The 24,950-nt window shown below is 39.4% G+C and overlaps 1 protein-coding gene across 1 annotated transcript in view; it reads left to right on the top strand.

Moving 5' to 3' along the window:
- LOC104398620 (chromosome unknown open reading frame, human C5orf42) overlaps nucleotides 1-24,950 on the top strand; it is a 68,770-nt gene that overhangs the window by 15,593 nt on the left and 28,227 nt on the right. The window contains exons 15-28 of the mRNA XM_010008753.1: nucleotides 110-276; nucleotides 7,016-7,244; nucleotides 7,481-7,614; nucleotides 11,175-11,392; nucleotides 11,699-11,863; nucleotides 12,943-13,081; nucleotides 13,458-13,567; nucleotides 19,063-19,224; nucleotides 19,382-19,490; nucleotides 19,863-20,169; nucleotides 20,523-21,444; nucleotides 22,580-22,740; nucleotides 23,694-23,827; nucleotides 24,274-24,356. Of these exons, the coding sequence (XP_010007055.1) occupies nucleotides 110-276; nucleotides 7,016-7,244; nucleotides 7,481-7,614; nucleotides 11,175-11,392; nucleotides 11,699-11,863; nucleotides 12,943-13,081; nucleotides 13,458-13,567; nucleotides 19,063-19,224; nucleotides 19,382-19,490; nucleotides 19,863-20,169; nucleotides 20,523-21,444; nucleotides 22,580-22,740; nucleotides 23,694-23,827; nucleotides 24,274-24,356 (3,040 nt within the window). The remainder of the gene's footprint in view (nucleotides 1-109; nucleotides 277-7,015; nucleotides 7,245-7,480; nucleotides 7,615-11,174; nucleotides 11,393-11,698; nucleotides 11,864-12,942; nucleotides 13,082-13,457; nucleotides 13,568-19,062; nucleotides 19,225-19,381; nucleotides 19,491-19,862; nucleotides 20,170-20,522; nucleotides 21,445-22,579; nucleotides 22,741-23,693; nucleotides 23,828-24,273; nucleotides 24,357-24,950) is intronic.

Genomic DNA, 24,950 nt, shown 5'->3' on the forward strand with positions numbered 1-24,950 from the left:
TGTTTCAGAGCAATATTTTACAAGCTGTGATTAAACAATTTCAGCATTCAAATTTAAAATAATTTTTCTCGTAATGTTTTAATTTTACATCTTTTTTTTTAGATACCAGGTATTTTCAGCATGAACTATGGATGGTAACAGGTGTTCATACAGAAGCTGCTATGGCTGTGATTCGATCCATGGCACGATTCATGGCAGCTTACTTCACAAATCAGCTGCTTTATATCTTTCCACCACATTGGGTTAACATCCTACCTCCACTTCACATCCAACAAGGTATTTCACTAAAAGCAGTGTAATTTGCTATGCTTAACTCTTACAGCTTCTTTACATGTATATAAATGTCTGTTACGCTGTAACTGGATGATTTATAATTTCAACACAGTTCACTAAATGTAAAACAACTTATTTTTTCAGGTACTTTTTTTGAGTGGTGCGTGTTTCTATGGGATTTATGTTTTGCATCTCATGATCATTGAATTAAAGAGTTTGATGTTTGGAACTGAATGATGTCATCCATAGAATAGAATAATGGGTTTGTTTAGGTTGGAAAAGACCTTTAAGGTAATCAAGTCCAGCCATTGACATAACACTGCCAAGTTCACCACTAAACCATGGCACTAAGCACAACATCTACACATTTTTAGAATACTTCCAGGGATGGAGCACGCGGCAGCGCAGAAGAGAGAGCGGCAGCAGCACCGGCAGCGGTGAGAGCTGTTCCTTTAAATTTACTGAGGATTTGAGAGGGAGCCGGGCTTCCCAGAGACGGTGAAGCCGGGGCAGAGCCAGGAGACCCGAGTCTGAGCGGGAAGCCTGCGAGGGAGAGGAAGGCTGACGTGGCAGGGGGTGTGGCTGTGAACGGCAGCAAGAGTTAAAAAGCGGCCATTTGGCAGCCTCGTCTGAGCACGCGGCAGCGCAGAAGAGAGAGCGGCAGCGGCCTCCAGGGAGGAGACACGTGGCAGGCGCGAGGGCAGGCGGAGAGGCAGAGAGCCGCACGAGGGCAGGCAGGGAGCAGAGGGCAGGCAGGGAGCAGCGGGTGCCTAAGGACCATGCTTTTACTTCTCTAGAACAGAGAATAGAGAAAGCAGCCTTCAAGACTTATTTTTTTTTTTTCCTTTTTTTTTTTTACATAGGGTCTAAACACTCCATGCAGATTTTGGGAGGTTTTCCCCCAAAATATATACATAGGACCTTTTCCAAGGGCTATTGAAAGGCCTTTAAAAGCTTCTTATTTTAATGATTTTACAGTGGAACCTAAAGAAAAGCAGTGCTGTAAGAAGAGCAAATATATGATTTGACTGAATAGAGAATTTCTAAAATAAAGAAAATACAGGAAAAAATAGAGATAGGTAAAGTGTTCTGGAGTAGAAGAACCAGAACAAGTTTCAATGTGGACTAAACTTGGAAGAATCTTTGAGTCAAAGAGAAGGCTAGACTGAGAAAACTGAGAACTGAAAGGATTGGAAAAGATAATATTATAACTCATGATTTCTTATCCATAGGTAAATCTGTAATGTTTAGAATAACCTCTTTTTGAAGACATACATAATAAAAACAAATGTGGTGGTAGAGAAACAGTTTTGAATTCCTGCAGATTTGCTGAGCTGTGAATTCAGAAAAGGTAAACCTCTGAAAGAGGGAATTTAAAAGCATTTTAAAATGCAACATTTAGATAAAACAAATAAACAAATAAATAAGTGGTTATAATAGAAAAATAAAAATAAAACAAAATATGGGATAATCTGAAATATTCTCTTCCATTTTTTTAAATTTGAACAACAGAAGCTGTTACCTGTCCTACCTTACTCCTAAACACTGAAACCCAGAAAGAAAAAACAAGGGACAAAAAAACCAAACCATTTTACACTCCTACAAAATTACACATATTTATATTTCAAAGAATCATTGCATTCTAATTATTCACAGTACTGCTATGACTTTTCACTCTACTTTGAATTTCTTCCCCTTAATAGCAAGTCTCCTTGCTTTCTCTTTTAATGTAGCAATACTACAGAATCTAAAAGAAGAAAGGTAAAGAAAGAGAGAAAGAAGGATAGACTGAGAGTGAAAAGCCTGACAACTGTGTAACAAACAAGAACATAGTAGAAAAAAAATGTATTGTACTGAAGCTGAAAATTCTTTTTGAAAAATGTCAGAAGACCAGGTAGATTATTAAGCAATACAGTAAGATAATTATTTGTTTGCCTTGTTTGTACAATATTAACTACCTAATTTGTAAGGCATGGTGATAGAATTTAAATGCTAATAAAATCTTAACTGAGCTGATGTAATCACAACAAAACAGATTTTATATGAGTACATATCCTGTGTGGAAGGAACAAAATACCCAGCAGGACCAGAACCCTGGACTTCCACAGGGCAAACTTTGGTCTCCTCAATCATCTATTAAGGGAAATCCCATGGGACAGGGTGCTAGAAAATAAAGGAGCTCAAGATAGCTGGTCAACATTCAAGGACCACTTCTTGCAAGCACAGGATCAGAGTGTCCCAATGGTTAGGAAATCTAGTAAGGGTGCTAGGAGACCTGCATGGTTAAAGAAGGAACTACTGGGCAAACTTAAGTGGAAAAGGAAAATCTATAGATCATGGAAGGAGGGGCTGGTCACTTGGGAGGAATATAGGACTGTTGTCAGAGGATGTAGGGAGGCAATTAGGAAAGCTAAGGCCTCCTTGGAACTTAACCTTGCAAGTCAGGTTAAGGATAATAGAAAGGGCTTTTTCAAGTACATAGCTAGCAAAACTAGCAATAGAGGCAATATTGGCCCATTGAGGAATGAGGTGGGAGCCCTGGTGACAGAGGATATAAAGAAGGCAGAGGTGCTGAATGCCTTCTTTGCCTCTGTCTTCACTCCTGCAGGGTCTCCCTATGAGCCCCAGATTCATATAGCCCCAGAAGAAGTCAAGATAGAGGAAGAGTTTGACATGGTAGATGAGGATTGGGTTAGGGATCAGTTGAGTAATCTGGACATCCATAAATCAATGGGTCCAGATGGAATGCACCCAAGGGTGCTGAGGGAGCTGGCGGAGGTCATTGCTAGGCCACTCTCCATCATCTTCAGTAAATCATGGGCAACAGGTGAGGTGCCTGAGGACTGGAGGATAGCAAATGTCACTCCAGTCTACAAGAAGGGCAAGAAGGAGGACCCGGGTAACTATAGACCGGTCAGCCTCACCTCCATCCCTGGAAAGGTGATGGAACAACTTGTTCTTGTGACTATCTCCAGGCACATCAAGGACATGGGGGTCATCAAGAGCAGTCAGCATGGTTTTATCAAGGGTAAATCATGTTTGACTAACCTCATAGCCTTCTATGAGGAAATTACTAGGTGGATAGATGATGGTAGAGCGGTAGATGTGGTTTATCTTGATTTCAGTAAAGCATTTGACACCGTCTCCCACAGCATCCTTGTGGATAAGTTGATCAGGTATGGGTTTGGTGACCAGGAAGTGAGGTGGATTAGGAACTGGTTGAAAGGAAGGAGTCAGAGAGTTGTAGTCAATGGGGTAGAATCTGGTTGGAGGTGTGTTACTAGTGGAGTCCCACAAGGGTCGGTGCTGGGACCGGTGTTGTTCAACATCTTCATCAACGACCTGGATGAGGGTATAGAATGTACCCTCAGCAAGTTTGCTGATGACACTAAGCTGGGAGGAGTGGCTGACACACCAGAAGGCTGTGCTGCCATTCAGAGAGACTTAGATAGGTTGGAGAGTTGGGCGGGGAGAAACATGATGAAATTCAACAAGGGGAAGTGCAGAGTTTTACATTTGGGGAAGAACAACACCATGTCCCAGTACAGGTTGGGGGCTGAACTGCTGGAGAGTAGTGTAGGTGAAAGAGACCTGGGGGTCCTGGTAGACAGGAGGATGACCATGAGCCAGCAATGTGCCCTTGTGGCCAAGAAGGCCAATGGCATCCTGGGGTGTATTAGAAAGGGTGTGGTTAGTAGGTCAAGAGAGGTTCTCCTCCCCCTCTATTCTGCATTGGTGAGGCCACATCTGGAGTATTGTGTCCAGTTCTGGGCCCCTCAGTTCAAAAAGGACAGGGAACTGCTCGAAAGAGTCCAGCGCAGAGCTACGAAGATGATTAGGGGAGTGGAACATCTCCCTTATGAGGAAAGGCTGAGGGAGCTGGGTCTCTTTAGCTTGGAGAAAAGGAGACTGAGGGGTGACCTCATCAATGTTTACAAATATGTAAGGGGTGAGTGTCAGGGGGACGGAGTTAGGCTTTTCTCGGTGATGACCAGTGATAGGACAAGGGGTAATGGGTGTAAATTGGAGCATAGGAGGTTCAAGGTGAATATCCGAAAAAATTTTTTTACTGTAAGAGTGACAGAGCACTGGAACAGACTGCCCAGGGAGGTTGTGGAGTCTCCCTCACTGGAGACATTCAAAACCCACCTGGATGAGTTCCTGTGTGATGTACTCTAGGTGACCCTGCTCTGGCAGGGGGGTTGGACTAGATGATCTCTCGAGGTCCCTTCCAGCCCCTAAGATTCTATGATTCTATGATTCTATGGTGACTCAACCATTTCCCTGGGCAGCCTGTTCAGTGTTTGACAACCATTTCAATGAAAATGATTTACCTAATATCCAATCTGAAGCTCCCCTGGCACAACTTGAGGCCATTCCCTCTTAATCTATTTCCTGTTTCTTGGGAGGAGAGACCAACACCCACCTCGCTACAACCTCCTTTCAGGCAACTGTAGAGAGCTATAAGGTCTCCCCTCAACCTGCTCTTCATCATGCTAAACAACCCCAGCTCCCTCAGACGCCCCTCTTAACACTTGTGCCGAGGGTACTCTTAATCCCCTCATCCATGTAATCAATAAAGGTATAAAACAGAATTGGCCCCAACACTCAGCCCTGGTCACCACTTGTGACCATCTGTCAGCTGAGTTTAACTCCATTCACCGCAACTCTTTGGGCCCAGGCAACCAGTGTTTTACCCAGTAAAGTATACACCTGTCCAATCCCTAAGCAGCCAGTTTCTTCAGGAGAATGCTGTGGAAAACCAAGTCAAAAGGCTTCACTAATGTCTAGGTAGATAACATCCACAGCCTTTCCCTCATCCATTAAGCACATCACCTTCTCATAGCAGAATATGTCTTTCATAAACCCATGCTGACTGGGTCTGATCACTTGGTTGTCTTTTACGTTGCTACCTGATGGCACTCAAGATGATCTGCTCCATAATGTTCTCTGACACCAAGGTCAGACTGATACGCCTGGAGTTCCCCAAATTGTCCTTCCAGCTCTTCTTGTAAATGTTTGCCAATCTGCAGTCAACTGGGACCTCCCTGGTTACCCATGACCGCTGACAGATGATAGAAGTCAGTTTGGTGAGCACTTTGCCATCTCCCTCAATACTTTTGGGTAGTTGTAGTCCTGAAATGCCTGCCCTGTCTTTTCAAAGACTATAAACACTATTTTTTTCCTGACTTCCAGCCGAAAAGCTCTCTGTTCAACTTTTCCCTCTGTCTTGTCTTTCAGCATACAGGGACCACCTGTTCTTGCACTTTAAACATTCCCTTCTTGAAGAATGTCCAGCCTTCCTGGACTCTCTTGCCCTTCTGGACTGCCTACCAATACATTGATTTATTTTTTCACCTACATTAAGCAACATTAGAATTTCACGGTTCTTACACTACTTATGCTTCAAGATGTGACTGACTGACTTTGATCCTCCCAAAAGTGATATTAAAAACATTGATTTAGAATTAGTTGAATTGTTGAATCTGTGATACCATGTGACCCAAACTGAAAAGTCAGAGGAAAGCACTTTTTACTTATTTGACGGTCAAGCTCAGGGAAACGAAAGTGCTTCAAACACTGTATCATCAGAACAAGTGGGAGTGTCCAGTTGGTTTGTTACTGAACCCAAGCACTTCTTGTTAGTTTAAGTTCTGATTTTCAGCATTTTTTCCTGAGAATTAGTAGTTATCATAATGGGTGTTTTATGTATTTTCTGCAAGAGATTCTGATTAGATTTCCCTTGTTAGGAACTTTTTTGTTTCAGAATTAATTTTTTGAAGTGATTTAATGTCCACAGGACTCAAAAGCTTCTTGGAAGTATTGTAAGTAGTGTACTACTACGTTGATGTTATATTGTGAGGTATTTTCTATTGTATTAACTTATTTTAATTGATTAAATTTTCTGCAGTGTATTTGCATATATTAACTATTTTTCATGCTTCTCTACTGCAGCATGAACTGGTACATATTTTTTCATGGTATTGCGTATATTCTTTTTGGACAACTTTCCAGATAAAACCTACAAAATAAGATCTTGATTTTAATACTTGCATTAGTCAAAGATCCATGTACATGGTGAGACAATGCTGAAAAAATTGCATTACACAGGCTAGATTAGTGTGAACATTTCCCCAAATAATGCCATTGTCTCAAAAGTAAAAAGATATTGCAAGAGAAGCAAATAACTCCTTAAAGTTAATGTTGATCACCATCTCTCCAGGAAAACCAGGAAGTAAATCCTTGGTAAACAAATCTAAACTTCAAGAAACAAGGAGATAGTAAATTTGTCTTCAGTTTGTCTTCATGCACTCTTAAAAGAATATACTGCTGTTTCTTTAAAATGCATTGTAGCTTTCTGTCTTCTGCCATGAGCAGCACAGTGAGTGTAAACAACATGTGTACACTAGGAAGTGTCAGAATCCCCATTGTTCTCAGATGTAGCTTCTGGAATATCCTAAGCATGTGTAGCATACTTTGAAATGTTCCATCAATGTGATTGAATCATTAAAATAAGAATAATCCACAAACTTTGCACATGCACACATATCCTGCATTTTTAAGAAAAGTAGCCTCCTCTGACTCTCACTTTTGTACTACAGCATGAGCTGCCTGCTGCAGTTAAACCCCGTGGTGTGCCTCTAATAAAGTGAAAAGTAATGTGAACAAATGAATACTTGATTATTCATCTGATGGCATGTAGATTTATGTGAACTTTAAAGTGTGTTATTTGTTGTCACAGACCGATCTCCTCGTGTTATTCCACTACAACACTCTTTGGTTACCAGAGCTGTCAGGGACCAGAACCTTTCGTCTGTGTGGACAGCTGAATATGCTCTTGATTTGTTCTTTATTGGTGGACTCATTCCAGAGGCTGTGTGGTTAACACACAGACTTGGGGACTGGAAACTGGCTGTTTCCATTGGTGTGACCTACCAGCTGTATTGTCAGAAGTCTAGTGACTTCTCAAGGTAAAATTGAGCTTGGAATAAGTATGCTATATTTTTTAATTAATGTTATTTGCATGAAGTTTATTGTAACAAGGCATATCCTTTGCCTCAAAAATAAGCATTGTCAGACTCCTAGCAGATATAGGACCTAACACGTTAAGATTAGTTATTTGGTCTTAGATATTAATTTAACAGAGATGCATTAGATTATCTATGGATTTTACTTCATTAATAACAGTTTCGTGTTATATTTTCAGATTGAAAAACACGGAGTGTTTACTGCCTCTAAGCTTATCACCAATGCAGACTTTTCAGGAAAAGTTACAATTTTTGTTAGGGCAGCCAGTTACTTCTGAACCACCAGGATGTATTCAATACAAGCAGTTCACAGGTATGTACAGTTTTAAATAACTGTATTTATTTTCATGTTAGTTCACTTGCATGATCTGTAATACACTGTCTTGAACAGAAACAATTGCCTCCGGTGTGTGCATTACTGTTACAGTATGTTCAAATACTTCATAGGGGTTTGGGTTTTTGCTTAGATCATTCTAAAAACAGATCATGTTATCAATGTTATCGGCCAAAACCTTGTTTGGCTATATTTGGTATTAAGTTGTTTGGAAAAACTCCTGAAACAAATGTGTATGTATTAACAGTATGGAAAATCATTATACTTAATATTTGTTACATGGAATCATAGGATGGTTAAGGTTGGAAAGGAACTTGAAGGTCAGGTTCCAACCTTCCTGCTATGAGCAGGGACACCTCACATTAGACCAGGCTGCACAAAGCCTCATCCAACCTGGCCTTGAGCACCTCCAGGGAAGGGGCTTCCACAACTTCCCTAGGCAACCTCTTCCAGTGCCTTCCTACCGTTATGGTGAAGAATTTCTTCCAGCTGTGTAACCTAAATCTACCCTCTTTTCAGTTTAAAAACATTACCCCATGTCCTATCTCTACCTTCTCTGGTGAAAAGCTCCTTCCCAGCTTTCCTGTAGGCAAGACATGATGTTGCTTAATTTGTGCCTTTGCTTTCTCTCCAAGGGGATGTGGGTGGTAACTCGTGGCCTGACCGCTCCATGCCACCAAGTCCAACAGCTAGCAAGACCAAGAGTGTATCCCCAGTGGGCACATACCCAAACCCACCTACACAACACCTGTATACAGCTGGCCACAGGGGCCAACACCTATAGATCTGCTCAACATCCACTCAACACCAACAATCCCATCTCATTTCCATCTCTTGCTGGTCAGGATTAAGTTCTCAATATATTTACCTATGCGTACAGTGTGGATCCCTTCAGTAGCTGGGCTTAAACCTTGTAGTTGAGTCTCCCAAGTTGCTATTGCCTGCCTATCTGAGCACCCAAAGCCCCTACCCCACTCCATTTTCTGGTACAGACCCAGTCACACACTGTCTGTGCTCCCCCACAGTAGCTGGCCTTGCGAGTGCAGTCTGTCTGATAGCTAGCTGGTCTGGGGACCTCAGTCTTTCTGTGTGCCTCACCATTGGAGACACCCACACCTGTGCACACACCATCTTTTTGGTAGTTACACATGTCTTCCTTCATCCCTCCAATATCCCAATCCCCTTGTCTTGCCCTTTGGAACATGCAGACACACAAGCTGTTCACCAGTCTCTCCAGTCGCTGTCAGCTCCTGTGGTCTCACTCTTGCACGAGTTAGGTGTACACACCCGTAACTCCCACGTCACTTTATTATCTCGTCATTTATTCTGACTTGGTACCTGTTAGTAGTCATACATTCTTTTACATAGCCTCACTAGCTGCAGTTGCTGGCACTATGGATACGTGGGCACTCTGACTTGTGGTCCCACTCCTGTTGCTGGCACTGAATTTGACTTAACTCCAGTCTCTGTAATTGCTAGCATCCCAGACACACAGACTTTCTGACCTGTGGTCCTGCTGCAGTTGCTGGAATTTGAAGTCCGGTACACAGACACACTGGATACAGAGTCCCTCATCCAGTATAACAGACATGTAGCCCAACAGAGGTGAGGCTGCCACAGCTCCATCACGTACCTTTGATTTCTTTCTTAGAAGATACCATAAGTCTTGTGCAGTACCAAGAAAGCTCTTCTCCTGCATGCAATATGTATCCTATCCTTCCTGACAGTAACCCCTCTCAAGTCAAAAGGTACTGAAGAGAGCTGATCTTGGTGGGTTTCATACCTTGACGCTGGAGCTGATGGCTGTCTGTCCTGGTTTGAGCCACGATGAAGCCAATTTTTCTTTTTACTGATTTTTTTTTTTCCTTCAGCAAGCTTTCTTGTAACTAGCAACAGTGTGTTCTGTGAGGCTGATAAGACAGTGGAATGTTTTTCTAACTACTGAGGCTTCAAGGCTGCACCTGCACTCTGCCAGCTCAGACACTATGGGGAGATCTGTGACCCCCCCCGTAGGAGTCTGAGTTAGACAGACAGCAAAATTGGCCAACGATATTCCATTCCATATATCTACGTAAGCTCAGAGGAAGGTCAGAGATCACAGAAGACAACTTCCTTCCTTTTTCTTTTTCCCTTCTCTTCCGTCCATGGCCGGCGTCCAGGGAGGACTCTGTTCATCCATCACCGTCGATCCTCGGGCTTGATCTCTCCTGGCCCCCATAACTCTCTGCTCTTTTCCAGCAGCAGCTCCGGGATTCCTCAGGACTCTTCCCAGTTCAGGGAAGTGCTGTGGGAGTTGCTGGGGTGGGGGAAGGCGAGAGGCTTTTGCCCATACCTGAATATATTTGTACATAATTGTATATATTTTCTTGTATGATTCATTAGTGTTTTAATTAAAGCTGTGTAGTTTAGTTTTCAATCCAGCCAAGTCTCTCTCTTTTTCTCTCTCTCCTTCCCTACCTGGGTTGGGGAGAGGGGGGATCGAGAGCATTGTTGTCGGACCTGAGTCAAACTGTGACACTGTCCTAGAAAGAGCCATAGGGTGTCCATTTCTCTGAGTACCTAGTTTGCTGTGTGCACCTGTGGGCTTGTGGAGTTGAACCTTTCATGGGGTGATTTTTTCTGCTGTGAACAGATGGATCAAAGAAAAATTCAGGTTCCCACTTGCTGTTGTCTCTATGCTTTTGTGTGTGTGCATATACAAGCTTTTTATCACATAACCTAACTTAATACCTTACTGCTGAAATTCCCTCAATTAGCTAAATCAACCTTTCCTTGCTTGCATTTTACAAAAACTTTACTGGCACATTCTCTATTCCTGACTCTTTTTGTGTGTTTGGAAACCACTTCTCGAGTCCCTGTCAGAAGGTGGATGTGAATTAAACTTTATCTGAATCATATACCAAACACTGTGTAAATTCTTCCTTTTTACTTATTTCCAAGGATTTTACGCCAAACACACACATATATATATATATTGTCATATATATAACAGTCTGTAAGTATGATAGGTAGTAGAAAGATTTGGCAGCACATAGTTCAAGACAAACAGAAGGACTATACATGGAAATTTAACACTATAATACTACGAATTTCAGGAGCCAATAAATGATGTATGTTAAAGGTCCTGCTACTTTTAGGAGAAGAAAAAATATAACAATATGTAAAGGAGACAAATATATATATTTCCCTTGATCACTAATACAAGAGTTGTTGTAGTTAGTAGTAGTAGTAGTATACCTCCTATGTGCCTGCTTAGAAAGAATAATTTGCCAGAATTTTATGCCAAGCAAATGCATGGCTGAAATGCTCGGTTCTCCATCTAGAAGAACAATATCTTTCTCCTTAATGTGGCAAAACCTGAAATTAATGATGGAATACTGTTTTCCAGTGTGAGAGATCTCATCTTTGAGCAAGTAGATGCTATGTATCTGTTGTAGATTAATGCAGATTCTGAGAACATAGCCTCGTATTTTCAGAATGAAGGCAATGTATGAGTTGAGTCAACTAATTTATCGATTTCCATGATTAATATTTTATAGATCCCATTGAAGAGGAAGATGCAGATGTTCTTTATCATTCAATACAGGAACTGCTGAAAGCAGCTGTTATGGCAGATGCAGATATTCTGTCAGAGACATTTCAGCTTTTGATGGATTCTGCCAAGGATATTAGCAGAAAGCTGTATGGTTTAGTTCCAGATGGGCTTTATCTTCCAGCACCACCATTGTATTGTCCTCAGCCAGCTTCTCTCAGTGAAGTAAGCATGCATGATAGATGCTTCTTGGGACTTTGCTTGTGTGTATGTATGAAATAATCAGGATCTTTAATCTGGGTCCTTTCAGCTCTATTTTCCTGTTTTTTCCATGTGCATGCATTTACTTAACTAGCACCAAAGTGAAAAGAAAGTAGGCACATGTCTCTGTGTTTTTTCCATAAAGGGTCTATGCTCTAAAGAGGAAGAAAAATATTCTTAGGAGAAGCAATGTTTCAGTCAGATTCCTTGATCTATATGTCCTTTCTAATTTTGGGCCTTTTTTTTGGTCTCTGAATTTGCATTTTTCAGGAAGACTGCAATGATATTCTTCTAAAAACTGAGAGAGAAAGTCGTCAGAAAGTGTCAGGAGTTCTTCAGCGAATTATCTTGCTTTTCCGGGCTGCTTGTTGTTCCTACCCTGCAGCACAGTGGTATATTGCACAACTGAAGCACACGAGAAAAGTTATGCAGAAAGTAAGCATTTAACTTCATTTTTTTTTGTAACTTGATTCTCAGTCATAAATTTTACTGAGAAGCTTGCAGTTGCATTGCAGAAGCATTCAATCTCAATTCTGCACTTTGATGTAATTTTTTACATGTTATTTTCTGGTTTTACACTGCATGTTCAGTTATTTTAGAAAATGAGAACTTAAAGATATAGGGTATCTACTCCATAAAGAATCTTATTCTACGTGTCTTTTTGTACCCACTTGCTAATGTACAAACATTTTAGTTTCTCCCTTTGAAAGAAACAAGCAGATTTAAACTGAGAGTTACAGCTGTTAACCGAAAGTGTGTTCCAGATCACTAAGGGTGGAATATAAAACATGAGAATGTGATACTCAGTTCAGGTAAAGTGGTCATCTCAGTGCACAGTGCAGGAGAATCTTAAGAGCTCTTTCTGCTCATGCATTTTGTTTGCACAGAATGAGGCTCAGAATATATTGAATGCAAATAAATGCAGGCTTTTCATAGGTCCTTGACACATAGCCACTTGAAGAAGGTTAACTTGCTACAGAAAGGGGTGTATGTGACTGTCTGCCTTCTGTCAGCCTCCCTGCATGCTTTCATGCAGTGATCCAGATCAGGAACTCCTTTGCCTGACAAGTATTTCCTTCTGTTTCCTCATTGCACACTTTTGCACTTAATGCTGTTACAGAGGGTGATCAGAGGTGCCAGCTGAAACAGGAGGGAAAACTAGTCTGCATTGGTTAACAGTAGCCTGGGCTTTGTTGGATTAAACTGCTGTCTTAATTGTGTTCTTAGTTCTTCTTAAACTTTGTTACTCTTGTATTTTGTCATAATAATGAGTATTATGAGTACTATGCAAACAAGCATTTTTTGTGCTGTAGCTCATACTAAAATTATTCCTTTAAAGGAATTTTCAGAATACTGGTTTGAAAAAAATTGAAAGTAAACTTTAGGGAATTGTGCTGGTCTTGGCAGTTTTCTTCTAATAACAGAGAGGCTATATGTTTAATAGTAATATTTGCAAAGCTTTAACTGATTTTTCTTTCCATTTTCATTTATTTATTTATTTTTACTGTCCACAGATTCGAATGAAAGGATCTCTTCCTTTGCTGAGTCCCTTTCCAGAGACTTTGCTCCGTTACTCCAAGTTCCACACCGTTTTCCATGCATCTTCATCTTTTGGAGACCATCAGTTTGATGATATAAACTGTAAAATTTTAGGTCTGTGTACAATAAAAGAGAGCTAGAAAACTGAACACAACTGAGAAGTCACAAGTGCAAAGAAACTCATATTAGTTGAAACAGTGTACTATGATCTATGCAGAAACACATTATCTTGGCAGCTTTTATGTTAGTTATCAAAACTCTTAATCTGAAAACTTCCTGTTCTGAGCTGTGTGTTTTACAGATCTGACATGTCAAAGATAATGAACACTAAGTGAGACTGTAGAGCTCTAGCTGCAGAGCACTCAATGAGTATTTATTTTCTTTTAACTTCTGTTAGGAATTAACATTTTATCTCCGATCTAAAAATCTCCAGCTGTTGAATTCCATTTATTTGAATAGAATCTCACCATATTCCATGTTTGTGTCATAGGTTGGTTCAGAGAGCTGTGTGCATTGTGTTGGATGTTCCACGTTCGTGAAAGGTTATCTGACAACTGTCGGCGGTACCAAACTGCAAGGGAAAACATTAACAATCATGAGGTAATTATATTACTAATTCAGTAAAGGTACATTTTAACTGCATGAAGCTGTAAGAAGAATTCTGAAGGTTGAGCTTCTGCTTGGTATATAACTCAGATAATTGAAGAGATGCTGCCTGAAGGGTAATTGTTTCTTTTTTTCTTGTCTGCCTAATGATTTACTTTTTTCCATGAAATTAAGAGATTTTTACTGTTTCCTGACCAATATATATTTAATGGACTAAAAAAGAGTTTCTGGTTGTGTTAAATATACATTATTTTCAAATAGAATAATGAAAAGTATTACAATTTAATCAAGTTTTCTCTACTTAAACCCTCATCAGTTCTTCTTAGAGATCAAAAAAGAAGCAAGTAACTACTAGCATGATATTTTTCTGTAACAGTGCAGATGTTTATTTTTGTCTTATCTATTCCAGCAACACAGCTGTCCTTAGCAAAGGTTGCTTCCTTTTCAAAACAAGGCCAAGGTTTCTCTTCACCAGAAGAATCAACTCAGATAGTGGAATATTCTGTTTTTCCTGTGCATTACAGTGACAAATGACAGCCGCAAAGATGATTAAGGGAGTGGAACTTTTTACATATGAGGAAAGGCTGAGGGAGCTGGGTCTCTTTAGCTTGGAGGAGACAGAAGGGTGACCTCATTAATGTTTATAAATATGTAAAGGGCAAGTGTCAAGAGGACAAGGCCAGGATCTTCTCAGTGATGTACAATGGTAGGACAAGGGGCAACATGTACAAGCTGGAGCATAGGAGATTCCACATAAACATGAGGAAAACCTTTTTCACTGTGAGGGTGGCAGAGCACTGGAACAGGCTGCCCAGGGAGGTTGTGGCATCTCCTTCTCTGGAGGTTTTCAAAACTCACCTGGATGTGTTTCTGTGTGAGCTACTCTACGGGATCCTGCTCTGGCAGAGGGGTTGCACTAGGTGATCTCCAAAGGTTCCTTCCAACCCTTAAGATTCTGCTGCACGCGGCAGCGCAGAAGAGAGAGCGGCAGCGGCCTGCGGAGAGGAGACACGTGGCAGGCGCGAGGGCAGGCGGAGAGGCAGAGAGCTGCACGAGGGCAGGCAGGGAGCAGCTGGTGCCTTCTCATCCTAGGAAAAGCAGACTAGTAACTAGATTGATCATGGTCATAACGCGGCCAAAAACTATTGTGAAAAAGAATGTGGGGACTCAGACGGAGCTCCCAAGCAGGCACGCAGCAGTGCAGGTCTCTGGCTGCAGTGAATGCCTGAGTCTGGCACTGGTATCAGAGGGAACCAGTGACAGCGCATGTGTGCGGTGTGAGCAAGTAAATGATCTCCTCAGGCAGGTGGTTGAGCTGACAGAGGAGGTTGCAAGACTGAGGGCCATTAGAGAATTACTCCATATTTTGTATTGGGCTTCTGACAACTTTGCCTTTCTATTTACATAAATCAGTAAAAAAACTCCCCTTTGAGCTGTTTTTGAAGACCTGCTAAGATTTTGCTAAGAACAGGCCTTTTAATTCTCATCAATTTCTCCTCTCTTTTCCAAAGAAAGGACCATGCTTTTACTTCTCTAGAACAGAGAATAGAGAAAGCAGCCTTCAAGACTTATTTTTTTTTTTTCCTTTTTTTTTTTTACATAGGGTCTAAACACTCCATGCAGATTTTGGGAGGTTTTCCCCCAAAATATATACATAGGACCTTTTCCAAGGGCTATTGAAAGGCCTTTAAAAGCTTCTTATTTTAATGATTTTACAGTGGAACCTAAAGAAAAGCAGTGCTGTAAGAAGAGCAAATATATGATTTGACTGAATAGAGAATTTCTAAAATAAAGAAAATACAGGAAAAAATAGAGATAGGTAAAGTGTTCTGGAGTAGAAGAACCAGAACAAGTTTCAATGTGGACTAAACTTGGAAGAATCTTTGAGTCAAAGAGAAGGCTAGACTGAGAAAACTGAGAACTGAAAGGATTGGAAAAGATAATATTATAACTCATGATTTCTTATCCATAGGTAAATCTGTAATGTTTAGAATAACCTCTTTTTGAAGACATACATAATAAAAACAAATGTGGTGGTAGAGAAACAGTTTTGAATTCCTGCAGATTTGCTGAGCTGTGAATTCAGAAAAGGTAAACCTCTGAAAGAGGGAATTTAAAAGCATTTTAAAATGCAACATTTAGATAAAACAAATAAACAAATAAATAAGTGGTTATAATAGAAAAATAAAAATAAAACAAAATATGGGATAATCTGAAATATTCTCTTCCATTTTTTTAAATTTGAACAACAGAAGCTGTTACCTGTCCTACCTTACTCCTAAACACTGAAACCCAGAAAGAAAAAACAAGGGACAAAAAAACCAAACCATTTTACACTCCTACAAAATTACACATATTTATATTTCAAAGAATCATTGCATTCTAATTATTCACAGTACTGCTATGACTTTTCACTCTACTTTGAATTTCTTCCCCTTAATAGCAAGTCTCCTTGCTTTCTCTTTTAATGTAGCAATACTACAGAATCTAAAAGAAGAAAGGTAAAGAAAGAGAGAAAGAAGGATAGACTGAGAGTGAAAAGCCTGACAACTGTGTAACAAACAAGAACATAGTAGAAAAAAAATGTATTGTACTGAAGCTGAAAATTCTTTTTGAAAAATGTCAGAAGACCAGGTAGATTATTAAGCAATACAGTAAGATAATTATTTGTTTGCCTTGTTTGTACAATATTAACTACCTAATTTGTAAGGCATGGTGATAGAATTTAAATGCTAATAAAATCTTAACTGAGCTGATGTAATCACAACAAAACAGATTTTATATGAGTACATATCCTGTGTGGAAGGAACAAAATACCCAGCAGGACCAGAACCCTGGACTTCCACAGGGCAAACTTTGGTCTCCTCAATCATCTATTAAGGGAAATCCCATGGGACAGGGTGCTAGAAAATAAAGGAGCTCAAGATAGCTGGTCAACATTCAAGGACCACTTCTTGCAAGCACAGGATCAGAGTGTCCCAATGGTTAGGAAATCTAGTAAGGGTGCTAGGAGACCTGCATGGTTAAAGAAGGAACTACTGGGCAAACTTAAGTGGAAAAGGAAAATCTACAGATCATGGAAGGAGGGGCTGGTCACGTGGGAGGAATATAGGACTGTTGTCAGAGGATGTAGGGAGGCAATTAGGAAAGCTAAGGCCTCCTTGGAACTTAACCTTGCAAGTCAGGTTAAGGATAATAGAAAGGGCTTTTTCAAATACATAGCTAGCAAAACTAGCAGTAGAGGCAATATTGGCCCATTGAGGAATGAGGTGGGAGCCCTGGTGACAGAGGATATAAAGAAGGCAGAGGTGCTGAATGCCTTCTTTGCCTCTGTCTTCACTCCTGCAGGGTCTCCCTATGAGCCCCAGATTCATATAGCCCCAGAAGAAGTCAAGATAGAGGAAGAGTTTGACATGGTAGATGAGGATTGGGTTAGGGATCAGTTGAGTAATCTGGACATCCATAAATCAATGGGTCCAGATGGAATGCACCCAAGGGTGCTGAGGGAGCTGGCGGAGGTCATTGCTAGGCCACTCTCCATCATCTTCAGTAAGTCATGGGCAACAGGTGAGGTGCCTGAGGACTGGAGGATAGCAAATGTCACTCCAGTCTACAAGAAGGGCAAGAAGGAGGACCCGGGTAACTATAGACCGGTCAGCCTCACCTCCATCCCTGGAAAGGTGATGGAACAACTTGTTCTTGTGACTATCTCCAGGCACATCAAGGACATGGGGGTCATCAAGAGCAGTCAGCATGGTTTTATCAAGGGTAAATCATGTTTGACTAACCTCATAGCCTTCTATGAGGAAATTACTAGGTGGATAGATGATGGTAGAGCGGTAGATGTGGTTTATCTTGATTTCAGTAAAGCATTTGACACCGTCTCCCACAGCATCCTTGTAGAAAAGTTGATCAGGTATGGGTTTGGTGATCAGGAAGTGAGGTGGATTAGGAACTGGTTGAAAGGAAGGAGTCAGAGAGTTGTAGTCAATGGGGCAGAATCTGGTTGGAGGTGTGTGACTAGTGGAGTCCCACAGGGGTCGGTACTGGGACCGGTGTTGTTCAACATCTTCATCAACGACCTGGATGAGGGTATAGAATGTACCCTCAGCAAGTTTGCTGATGACACTAAGCTGGGAGGAGTGGCTGACACACCAGAAGGCTGTGCTGCCATTCAGAGAGACTTAGATAGGTTGGAGAGTTGGGCGGGGAGAAACATGATGAAATTCAACAAGGGGAAGTGCAGAGTTTTACATTTGGGGAAGAACAACACCATGTCCCAGTACAGGTTGGGGGCTGAACTGCTGGAGAGTAGTGTAGGTGAAAGAGACCTGGGGGTCCTGGTAGACAGGAGGATGACCATGAGCCAGCAATGTGCCCTTGTGGCCAAGAAGGCCAATGGCATCCTGGGGTGCATTAGAAAGGGTGTGGTTAGTAGGTCAAGAGAGGTTCTCCTCCCCCTCTATTCTGCATTGGTGAGGCCACATCTGGAGTATTGTGTCCAGTTCTGGGCCCCTCAGTTCAAAAAGGACAGGGAACTGCTCGAAAGAGTCCAGCGCAGAGCTACGAAGATGATTAGGGGAGTGGAACATCTCCCTTATGAGGAAAGGCTGAGGGAGCTGGGTCTCTTTAGCTTGGAGAAAAGGAGACTGAGGGGTGACCTCATCAATGTTTACAAATATGTAAGGGGTGAGTGTCAGGGGGACGGAGTTAGGCTTTTCTCGGTGATGACCAGTGATAGGACAAGGGGTAATGGGTGTAAATTGGAGCATAGGAGATTCAAGGTGAATATCCGAAAAAAATTTTTTACTGTCAGAGTGACAGAGCACTGGAACAGACTGCCCAGGGAGGTTGTGGAGTCTCCCTCACTGGAGACATTCAAAACCCACCTGGATGAGTTCCTGTGTGATGTACTCTAGGTGACCCTGCTCTGGCAGGGGGGTTGGACTAGATGATCTCTCGAGGTCCCTTCCAGCCCCTAAGATTCTATGATTCTATGATTCTATGATTCTTTGATGAGATAGAAACCACAGACTTTCAAAATAAACAGTTCCATCTTAAAAGCCTCTGGCCTGGCTCAAATACTTTACTGTCAAGAAACAGTTTATGATCACCTTAAGTCACAGTGAAATGATTTACTTTACCTGGTATTTCAGTATATTTACTCAGTTACAGCTAGCTTAGACAAATCCTCAAGTTTTATTCAAACTACCATTAAACAGACTCTACAGCAGACTGTTAACGGAATTATTTCCTGAACTGGTTTTAAAAAAATCCTATTTATTATTTTTTTTGATACAAGTTGTGGTCCATTACAACCTTGATCTGGCTCCTAAAATCATATGCTTCTCTACTGGGCAGTTCAGTTAGATATTTTTGGGTTTTTGTTGTCTAAGGCAGAATCATTGCAATTTGCAATGCATGAAAAATTTTGATGAACTGTATTGTTCATATCAATTAATTTTTCTACAGTAAGGTCTTTTTCTTAGGATCTGACGAAGAATGAGTATGATGCCTCCACTGTTGAGCATTGTCTGAATGCAGTGGAGTGGGCTTGTCGGATGCTTCCATTCTGCAGATTCATGAATGCTGAAGAATTAGTTCAAGATATAATTTTGAGTTTGCTTGGAGAATTGCCACCAGTGAAAAAGGTAAAAGACATTAGAGCTAAAAGAACAAAAGTAAGAGCAATTATCACAAATATTTCTTATAAAAGCCGCTGGTTAGACATCTCAGTGGTGTTAGTTCTGTTGGAAAATATACCTTACTTCTGTCTTACCTACTTGAAAATTACTTTATTTTGTGTAGGTGGCAGAGATTTTCGTAAAAGCATTTCCTAATCCTGAAGATATAAGAGTTGCACTAAGAGATAAATACCATGCACTTCAGCAGCGACTCAGGCACAGTTTTGTAAGAGGTAATGTGCGTCTTTTTTCAGCAACCCTAAACGAACTTTCTTTTTTACCCTGCATAACAAATTAACTTGTGAGAATGCCTTCTTTCATACCCCATGCAAAATAATGACTACAGTTTTCAGTTAGACAAATCTGAGAGAGTTTTGTAGCAAATTCTCTGGTTTTGTTCTGGTATGTCTATACCACTAGTATAACATCATTACTTCCACGTTGATGATGTTTTTTCACTCTGTCACAATTTCTGTCTGTATTTCTAAATGCCATTATTTATGATGATTCAAAGTTAATTCATATCTCAATTTCAGAGATGATTGAAAACTGGAAAAATTGAGAAATTTTTATTTAAAATCTCCTGGTTTTCTTTCTTTCACTAGATCCTGAAAGTGAAGAAATGATGTCTGCTGTTTTAGACGCTATGGAAAAAGTGAGAACAAGCTCATTAAGACGTGTAATAAGGAACATAGGCCCTATAGAAATTAATATTTGGGAGCCAGTGGAAGAAGGAGCTGCAGATGATGAGGAACAGTGTTATGAGGGATTCTCATTAGGCACTAGTCTAAGCAGAAGCACACTTACTGATCTTGGAAATCCTCAGGTATATAGTGATGCTGACACAGCAGATACACTTTCTGATGCTTTGTTTGCTGAAGAAACGAGAGCTCAAACACCGTCACTCCAAAGGTATGAAAAAAAATGCAACAGAAAGCGTTCTATTGAAATAAAAAATAAAAAGTTGTCTCTTACTGTTTTAAGTAATCTTTTCACTAAACAAGGTAATTGTCACTTGGAGTTATTATCAGCGATGACCACATTCATATATGATAATACTGAGTTGTCTTTGTAAAGACTATGGATTTTGCATTTGATTAATTTACTACCTTAACATTATGTTAGGGTAAATCTGCATTTGTTAATTTTATATTTTCAATAATTGAGGAAGAACAGGAACTTAAGTTGCATTTCTTTATTTTTTCATTTAATTTTTCTTAAAATGGATTTTGGCATTAAGAGTACTTACGTTTGTTGTCTTACAGGGATAATGAACATCAGAGACAAGAAGAAATAGGGAACAAAAATACCACGTGCATGACAAAAGCTCTTATCTGGAAAACAAACCATAAAGACAAAGTATATGGAAAAGGCATGCATAATCAATGTAATTTGCCTATAGTTGGTGCTTGGGAATTTGAACGAGATGATGATGAATACGTTATTTTTTTAGAACTCTTTTTGAGTTATGTTCTTGAGAGAGATCTGATAAAGTACAGTGACCTTGGAGTTCCATTTCTTACTAGCTTTTCTGAACTTCTTAGGGAACATGAATTAAACTCTCTCTTTTTTGATGTCCATACAACACTAAAACGTCGACAAGCCAAAACTAGAAGCCAAAGTGTCTTTAGAGCAGGGTCTTGCTATACTGTAACCGTGGCATCTTCTGATCCTGAAGCAAAGTCTGGCTATAATGAAAACCAAAATAGTCTGAAAAATCCAACTATTGCGCAGACAACAGAACCCTCTCTGCATAACATTATGAAAGGACTTAATGAAGGATTATTTGGTTTAAAGCACAGATCAATTTACAGAGCTCAGAGTGACAGTCAAGGAGTCACTGTTGCACCAGCAAGCCAGACCTTTCCTATCCATACTTTCTGTAGCCTGCAAACTGAGGCAACTTGTAAATACGTTTACAAAACTGTTGATGTAGTTGATACTCTACCAGGAGAAGAACTAGCTATAGAATTGATGGATAAGTTGAACAATATTGCAAAATTGCTTGAGTGGATGATCAGATGGTCTGATCAGAGACTGCTCTGTCATTCCAATAAACAAGATTCCTTAGAAGAGATTTTCCCTATGATACACGTGAAGACATCAGCAGCTGCGGTCCTTACTTCTTTGTGGCTATTAGAGCAGTTTTACAGAGATGGAACTGAAGCGAAGAGCATAAAATACAAGGTAAGAAAGAGAATGTGAGAGAAAGTGTCAATGAAACATAGTTCTGTTCTCGGTAAAACCTGGAATATTGATCGATAGACTTTCCTTTAGGGGCTGCTGAAACATTCCAGGACAACTGGAATTCTGTCTGTGGGAAGACTTTGCTTTAAGATTAAAGTTGTCTTTGGAAGTCCACTTCAAAATCTGACTAGGTTATCTAAATACCACATTATTTGAACAAATTCCTACAAGTTCAACCATTCTTTCTAGCTTAAGACATCATCTTTGAAGAAACCTAGTATTGGAGATAAGAGTCTGGAAAAACAAGACAAAGAATAAAGAAAGAGGTTTATCTGGGGAGACTTGAATTTAGACTCATTTGTCATTGAGGACAGTGCAGGTGCAGTTTGACTGGAGTATTTAAACTAGTTAAAGATTGGTGAAAAGTGAGTTTTTAATTTTTATTTTTGTCTTGTGCTGTTACACAGATTTGGAGAATATGTGTTATTAAAGAAGACAGTTGCCAGAACAACCTGATGAGTATTGCTTTATTTTATATTTAGGGACAACTGAATCACTTACCCTCTTTAATTAAGTCTACATGAAAGGCTATGAGGGAGAGGGTTTTGAGGGTTTTTTGAGATTTTTCTCCCAGATCAAAATAGATTTTGATTTTGGCTTGTATTTTGTTTTTTTGACAAGTGTCACCTGTATTTTATTTACAATTTACTGCCAAAACTTCGTGTGTCCCTCTGACTACATTATTATATGTAGCTTTTTGCCTCATGTAATGTCTTCAGGGATTATGTTAGAGTTTTGCAATACAGTTGATGAAGGGCAAATCTTACTGTATATGTTTGTACAGAGGGTATTTAATTGTCACATGGCATCTGTCACAGGCAAGCTGACAAAATCTCTCTTGCATGTCCTTTGGATAATTCAGAGACTATTCCTTCACTAGATGCAAAAAGGGGCAAAACTCACATTCTACTGGCAACTGTAAATCCAGAAATTCTCATCTTAATAATAGAGAGATTAATAGAGAAAAGGATATGAAGTTAAGAAGAAACATACAAGGTCAAATAATTCTGGATTTTTGTAAGTATCAGCTATCTTTTTTTAACTACGGAATTTTCATTATTATTATTATTAATAGAGTCTGGATAATCAGTATCTGAAAGAATCTGCGTCTGTATCAGAAGCCGAGTCTAGGACAGAGAAAGAAAGTAGTACAGATGAAGGCTCTTCCGTACTGGTCAGTCCTCTGCCTGATGTCCAGAGTGTACAACCCTCTGATCTTTGTGAAGTTGTTTTTGGGTAATGTTGGTTTTTTTTAATGTATGAATTCTATTTTTTTATAATTCCTCAACAATGCAGCATATCACTATAATAGTTCAGTTGTTACTACATGTTATATACATATTTAATTTTGAGTTCAAAGTCAAGCTCATGCATACTGTTTACAGCTGCATGAAGCAGATTAAATATTCATCAGCAGACAAACCTGTAAGTAGAAAACAATGTAGCTGTTGCATAAAAGTGAATTGTACATGGTTGTTTATTAACTTAGCGATGTGGAAATGGAAATCTAGATTTCCAATTTAATTGTTTTCTCAAAGAACTGAAATAACTTGCACTCTCTTTAGTGTGATTTTCTTGGTGTTGAGATGAGCGTTAACAACTTTAGTGTATTTTTAGCTGTGTTCATATGTGTACATGTTGGAAAAATGCACTGTTAAGGCAGTAAGTTTTGTATTGTAAGTAAGTAAGTTTTAATATTTGTTAATATTTTAGACAGTTCTGAAGATGTTGATTCCTTAACCTGATGTCTCTTGTGACTTTTCATCTTCTGCTGCCTGAAACGAAAAATCTTTGCTATCAGTATTCTGAAAAAAATGTGTCTTCTCTGAGGTTTTATTTTTTTTTCAATTAAAGGAAGTTTCTGTGAGAGAGATTAATGTAATCTTAACCAGATTATTTTGAAGTCATGATACAGTTTATGCTTTCCATTTTTATTAGATCTGGTGTTGTTTACATTTTTCTTGAAGCAGCCCATCTGAAAGATTACACCATTAATGCCACCAAAATATTTGTACCTATCTTGGTTTAAGTTCAATTCAGAGAGAAAATGTATTTGAACATGAATTATATCACAGCAGTGTTTATTTGACAATTATGCACTGTCTTGCAATCTGAGAGAACAGCGTACTCAAAATAAGTCAGATATGTGTATTCTGTTGTTAATTACCTTTTGCAATTCCAATTACCAGAATGTCTACTAAGCCAAAATATTATAATAAGAAGGAAATTAATGATGGGAGTTATCCTGTACCTCACATGACTGAAGATCTTAATGAAGTGAGACCATTTGTTCAGGAGGAGTTAGATGTAACATCAGAAAGAGGTTTGTTTTTATGCTATATCCTTTCACTATGTTCTGACATATAAAACATTCGTTTTGCCTGAATAAGATTATATGCCCTACTGTTTATTTAATTAAAAAATGGAAATAAGTTTTCTTCATTTCAAATTAGTATTTTATCTTCTTTGTGTTATAACATAATTCCTGTTACAGTTCTTGTAACTTATTTTTGCTATAGAGATAGGATAATGCATATTAACGTAAATCATTCTCTTACTTTCATTCCAAACATATTCATGCAACTATGTAAAATGTGATTTGAAAATTCTAAGTGCTGAGTATGTGTAGGTCAAGTTTACCATGAGACCTCTCACATGTTTCTCTTCACTAGGGAAAGTTGTACTAATGTGACCAGCTAACAGGAATCACATAACAGTGCTGTAGGTCTTGTTGTTTTCTTATTTAGAGTAATCGTGCTTATTTTGTAGAGTTCTTTGAGGAGCCATTTGAAACTCCAAAGAGCACCAGTAGCTCTATCAAGATCAAACCTTTGGACCATCAAGGAGGAAAGGCAAGTTACTATCTTGCACAGAAGCGTTAAGTTACTATGAATACTCTTTTGGAAGTATCCTGCATTCCTCAACATACTTAAGAAATTGAAGGCTTGTAGCATTTAAGATTGGTGGATTTATTCTTGCTGAAGTCACTAATAGAAGTCACATAATTAAACAGTAGTAAAGTCAGATTCGCTGGAAGCACTTTTGAAAATGGATTCATTTTTTGTAGAACTGAATGTGTGTATGCCTATGTATAAAGTATAACATATGTAATATTAAATCTGTATAATGTATAACACTACATATAAGTATCTAAGATTATTTATGCACACATATATAGAAAATAATGTAAATAAAAAAACCAAACCAGATAGTCTTCTGCATAATGGTGTAGATTTTCATGTCTGTTTGTTGTTGTATTAACAACTTTTTACTTTCTTAAAAAATGTGTAATGTCTCAGGAGTGAGTAGTCACAGGTGATTAAGTAAAGACACTAATACTTGTTTGCATGCTTTGTTGTTTTTAAATTAAAAATACAAAGATGTTTATTTTACTTCTGTCTGAAAACTCAGTCTGGATCTGTAAATGAGCCTTGCTTTTTCATGCA

The sequence above is a fragment of the Chaetura pelagica genome, unplaced genomic scaffold (genome assembly GCF_000747805.2).
Source record: "Chaetura pelagica isolate M959 unplaced genomic scaffold, ChaPel_1.0 scaffold31, whole genome shotgun sequence".
NCBI classification, from domain to species: Eukaryota; Metazoa; Chordata; class Aves; order Apodiformes; family Apodidae; genus Chaetura; species Chaetura pelagica.